The sequence below is a fragment of the Equus quagga genome, chromosome 13 (genome assembly GCF_021613505.1).
Source record: "Equus quagga isolate Etosha38 chromosome 13, UCLA_HA_Equagga_1.0, whole genome shotgun sequence".
In the NCBI taxonomy this organism is placed as follows: domain Eukaryota; kingdom Metazoa; phylum Chordata; class Mammalia; order Perissodactyla; family Equidae; genus Equus; species Equus quagga.
In genome coordinates, this window is record NC_060279.1 from 6,044,805 (window position 1) to 6,050,804 (window position 6,000).

Consider the following 6,000-nt stretch of genomic DNA (forward strand, 5'->3'; position numbering starts at 1 on the left):
ACATCATATTTAATGGGGAAAAACTGAAAGGCATCCTGCTGAGAATAGGAACAAGACAAGGGTGCCCACTCTCACCACTCTTATTCAACATAGTACTAGAGGTTTTGGCCAGAGAAATTAGGCAGGAAAAAGAAATAAAAGGAATCCAAATAGGTACTGAAGAAGTGAAACTCTTGCTCTTTGCAGATGACATGATTTTATATATAGAAAACCCTAAATAATCCACTGGAAAACTATTAGAAATAATCAAAAACTACAGCAAAGTTGTGGGATACAAATCAATGTACAAAAATCAGTGGCACTTCTATACTCTGATAACAAACTAACAGAACAAGAACTCAAGGATACAACCCGATTTACAATCGCAAGAAAAAGAATAAAATATCTAGGAGTAAGTTGAGCCAAGGAGGTGAAAGACCTATACAAGGAAAACTATAAGACACTACTGAAAGAAATCGATAGTGACATAAAGAAATGGAAAGATAGTCCATGTACATGGATTGGAAGAATAAACATAGTTAAAATGTTAAAGGAATCTACAGCTTCAATCTAATCCCAATCAGAATCCCAATGACATTCTTCACAGAAATAGAACAAAGAACCTTAAAATTCATATGGGGCAACAAAAGACCCTGAATAGCCAAAGCAATCCTGAGAAACAGGAAAAAAACTGGTGGCATCACAGTCCCTGACTTGAAAACATATTACAAAGCTATAGTAATCAAAACAGCATGGTACTGGTACAAAAACAGGCACACAGATCAATGGAACAGAATTGAAAGCCCAGAAACAAAACCACACATATACATACAGCTAATTTTCGACAAAGGAGCCAAGAACATACAGTGGAGAAAGGAAAGCCTCTAAATGGTGCTGTGAAAACGGGACAGCCACATGTAAAAGAATGAAAGCAGATCATTATCTTTCTACATACATAAAAATAGACTCAAAATGGATCAAAGACTTGAAGGTAAGACCTGAAACCATAAAACTTCTGGAAGAAAATATAGGCAGTGCATTCTTTGACATCAACCTTAAAAGGGTCTTTACAAATAACAATGTCCACTCAGACAAGGGAAACAAAAGAAAAAATAAACAAGTGGGAGTTCATCAGACTAAAAAGCTTCTGGAAGGCAAAGGAAACCAAGATCAAAATGAAAAAACAACCTACCAACTGGGAGAAAATATTTGCAAATCATATAGCCGATAAGGGGTTAATCCCCCTAATGTATAAAGAGCTCACACAACTGAACTACAAAAAAAACCCCAACCCAATCAAAAAGCGGGCAGAAGAACAGACATTTTTCCAAAGAAGATATACAGATGGCCAATTAGGCACATGAGAAGATGCTCAATATCACTAATCATCAGGGAGATGCAAATCAAAACTACGCTTAGATATCATCTTACACCTGTTAGAATGGCTATAATCACCAAGACAAAAAATAATAAATATTAGAGAGGTTGTGGAGAAAAGGGAACCCTCATCCACTGCTGGTGGGAATGCAAACTGGTGCAGCCACTTGGAAAACAGTATGGAGATTTCTCAAAAAATTAAAAATAGAATTACCACATGACCCAGCTATGCCACTACCGAGTATTTATCCAAAGAACTTGAAATCAACAATACAAAGAGATTTATGCACCCTTATGTTCATTGCAGCATTATTCACAATAGACCAAGATGTGGAAGCAACCCAAGTGCCCATTGACTGATGATTGGGATAAAGAAGATGTGATATATATATATATGGCTCAGCCATAAAGAAAGACATAATCATCCCATTCGCAGCCGCGTGGATGGACCTTGAGGGCATCGTGTTAAGTGAAATAAGCCAGACAGAGAAAGACAAACACCATATGATTTCACTTATATGTGGAATATAAAACTTATGGACAAAGAGAACAATTTAGTGGTTACCGGGGGAATGGAAGGGGGAAGGAGGACACGAGGGGTGCAGGGGCACATTTATTTGGTGTTTGACAAATATTAATGTACAACTGAAATTTCACGTTATAAATTGTTTAGACCACAATAAAAATAATTTTTTAAAAAACAATGCAACGTAAAAAATAAAAATCTGGAGACAAAAAGTATGTAAACAAAGTGTGAATTGGGTTAGATGGGAATGCCTGGGAGGAGCAATTTGGTTGAATGTTAAGGAGAGATTGGGGGAATTAAAGAAAGTTTCTCACGGGAAATGGAATTGGCCCTTATAGAATGAACAGGAGCTCAACAGAGGGAGAAATAAAATTATGAGATCATTCTTTTGAAGATTTTCAAATTACTTGGCAAGCAGTCTTTGAAAAGAAATGTAATTATTTGTTAATTTTGGAAGATCAATCACCTATAGCTCTCTTGCCACATTCACCTTTCCAACCCTCCAGGGCTTGTGGAAATTCCTCTGATGATCTTAGCAATACTCAAAAGATGACTTACCTGGATAACATCATCCACTTCAGCTCTAATAACAGGACCAAGAATGCCAAGATGCTCTTCATACTCTCCTTGAGGATCACGTTTGCTAAAAGTGCTATCAAGGTACTTTCGAAAAACTACTTTCTTGTATATAGTGTCCTCTGGAACATCATCATCATCCATTTCACTGAAATTATAATAATAGTATTTGTTTAAAAGAATAAATTAAAGATCATTCAAAGAACTTAGGAAATTATCTCTGTTTCTGAATATAGTATCTAGCATAGAAAAGATATTTAATAAATATTTGATGAGCAAATGAATGAAAATATAAATGTCTAAAAACATAAGCCATATCCTTCAGCTCCCAGCTCCCAGCTCACATACCATTTCTTAGGTAAGTTCTCCTATGATCCTTTAGACTAGATCAAATCTTTCTATATCATCCCTTTATATTCCTGTAGTATTACCATAGTATATATAGTAAATTCCTATAGCATTCTTATAATATTTCTGTAGCATATATAGTAAACTATATATCATTTATTTGTGAGATTATCTATTAGTATCTGACTCTGCCACCAGAATGAAAGCCCATGACGTCAGGGACTAGTTTGCTCATAATTTTATTTCCAGTGCCTTGCAAGTTATCTGGCACATACTAGGCACTCAAGAAATATTGGCTTAATTCACTAATGAGTAAACAAATATAATCATATACTAATGTGGCAGATTTTAATATCAAAAGCAGACAAAGCCATGCAATGGGGCAGTGTCAGGACTTGGGGCTGTCAGGTGAGAATGGTCAGCTGACTTAGAAGGCCACACCTGTGAAGGCCACTGGATGGATGGGTGTTTCATACTCTGAAAGTAGCCACTCTTCTCACATTTGCTTTTGCTAAATCCCATTATTCATCATGTAGTTCACTAGCTCAGTCTGGGGCCAGAGCACATCAAATTTTCTTACTGACTCTTAAATTTCCCAAGCCTACGGAAACAGGACAAAAGCTCATCCATTAATCTCATAATATTTGTTATACACCATGAGCCATCAACATAGAATCCCATCCTGCCTCTTTCTAGTCTTTCCATGCTACTAACTTTATCCTTCCAGACTCTAAGCATAGCATACAGTTTCACAGAACACATAGGATGAGGAAAACAAATTTAGCTGCCATAAAAGTGTGCTGCATATCTGGAATGGGATACAAGATTTTGAAGGAGGTGGTTTATCCCTTTTCACTCTGGAAAGGCCCTAAATCTTATACCCTCAGGGCCTTGCTTAGCAATCCCCAGATAAACTAGTTATTCTCGGATAGTAACGGGTACTACATTTAAACAGGAAGTCATGGGAGAAAGTGTTTTAAACTAACAAAGTTCTAATATGGAAATGTCAGGCATTAGATTAATGAAATAATTTCTATAAGTTACATTATGCATTGTGTTTGCTTACTCTAATTACACTTTGGTTTTTAATTTATTAGTGTAACAGTTAGCTTTTCTAAAAGCCATAGACTATATTTAGACAGTTAAGCATGGTCACCATGCTATGTCCCTGAGAATTTGTAGTTGACTAAGCCTTGCTCCTTGTCCCTCTCTTTCTTCTTTCTCCATATTGTCATCACAGAATACAGAGTCCAGCCTAATATGGCTTTCCATCCTTAAACAAAATTGAATTGAATATTATCTTTAAAAAATGTATATGGATCCCTTAGAAGCTCTCTGTTGTAAGTCAGGCCACTTACAAAATTACATCAACTCCTTCAACTCTATGGTTGAAGAGTGGCTGAAACCCTAAAATGTTATAGATGAAGAGGATTTTGGGGGGCCATTTGGCATAACTCTTTCATTTAAAGAATGAAAGTAACAAGGCCCAGGAAAGCAACTGACGTATTCCAGTAAACTAGAAGCTTTTGAGGGGTTTCTCAGAATTCTTCCCATGGACTACAGAGCCTAGTGGCATCTGGTCTCTGCAGAGCTGCCAAATACTTTCTGATCGCCCGCCCTCTTCCTGAGCTCCAGGCCATCAGCTTCAGGGCTTCCTCCTTCTGCAGGGCCTTGATCATGCTGTTCTCTCTGTCAAGAATGCTCTCCCCTCTCCACCTCCTGCCTAAGTCACTCCTATTCATCTTGGGATCTCAGTTCAGATGCCACTTCTTCAGAGTCAGATTTCCCAATTCTCATATCACTATATGTCTACCTTTCCTTCTTGGTCTTTATCATGGTTATATTTTACACTTATTTATGTCAGTATTTGATTCATATCTACCTGTCCAACTAGACATAAGTTCCATAAGGGACTTATTTATAGTCTCTTTTATAGTCTCAGCACTTAGCTCAATGCCTAGGAGAGAATGAGCACTAGTAGCTTCTATAAACTGAGTTAAAACTCAAGTTTAAGTTGAAATAAATCATTATCTAATGACTGCCTCAATTGAGGGCATAAACTTATTTTGTTTCTAAGCTAGTTTATATCCTTGGTCTCTGCTACTAGAATCTTATGGGATTTGAATTAAACCTCACCAAGATGTTATATATTCTACATTGAACAGTAAACAATTTAAAAACGTTTTGGTAAACAAGCAAATGCAAAAGGAGATTTCTACATCACGAATTTGGATTTGAAGCCAACTTCAGTGAAATCATATTGATTAGCAATCGGTTGGGCTCTGCATTGGAGCAAGAAGACTGGGTAGGAACATGTGTGGTGAGAGAAGAGAGGGAAGGGAGCTTATTTAACTATAGAAAATCATAGACTTCTTATAGTAATGGTTCTTATATTGTCCAGATGTCACCTAAAGTAGAGAAGACGATCTTGGAATTGACAAAGGGAAATGGTACAGGCCAAGTTGCAACAGGGGAACTAAACTATACCTAGTATGATTTACCCAGAATTAACTCCTTGGACTGTTGTAATTATTTTTTGTAGCAGTAGTGGGAAAATGAGAATATAAAAGGAGAACACTGGCCAAACCTTTGTGCAAATTTTGCATAATCCCAGGATAGTTCTTCAGCAGCAATGTAATAATATTTTCTGTTTCCATTGTTGCTGCGGAGGTACCATGCTGCAATATTGTCAGGATTTCTGAAGGAGTTGATGTCTGTCCTAATATCAGTTTGGTAAGGGTCATTATAGGCCACGTAATTAACTTCAACATAATCTTCCTCACTGCTCTCTTCCTTCTGCCTTGGAATGATCTCAATGTAATCTCCATCATCTCCACTGAGGCCTATTACAACTGGTGCATTAAATTCCCTTGGCATAAAAGTGTTATTTAATGTAGAAGATGGTGGAGGAGACGGCATCTGACCGAGGTCTGGATAAGGGAAAATCTGATCAAATTCTGGAAGAGGCAATAACTGACTGGATTCAGAAGTGGAGGATGTCTGATCAAGATCTGGAGGAGGTGATATCTGCCTGAGATCAGGAGGAAGGGTTGTTTGACTGATATCTGGAGAGAGAGTTGCCTGGCTGAGGTCTGAAGAAAGGGGCATCTGATGGAGGTCTGGGGAACGGGTCATCTGGCTGAGTTTTGGAGAAAGGGGCATCTGACCAGGGTCTGGAGAAAGGGTCTCCTGGC

General features: G+C 37.6%; 1 protein-coding gene across 1 annotated transcript in view; it reads right to left on the reverse strand.

Annotated features, from left to right (window-relative positions):
• The window catches only part of F5 (coagulation factor V), a 79,819-nt gene that overhangs the window by 23,127 nt on the left and 50,692 nt on the right, over positions 1-6,000 (reverse strand). Inside the window, exons 14-15 of the mRNA XM_046680429.1 lie at positions 5,394-5,973; positions 2,441-2,606 (exon numbers count right to left, since the gene is read on the reverse strand). Of these exons, the coding sequence (XP_046536385.1) occupies positions 2,441-2,606; positions 5,394-5,973 (746 nt within the window). The remainder of the gene's footprint in view (positions 1-2,440; positions 2,607-5,393; positions 5,974-6,000) is intronic.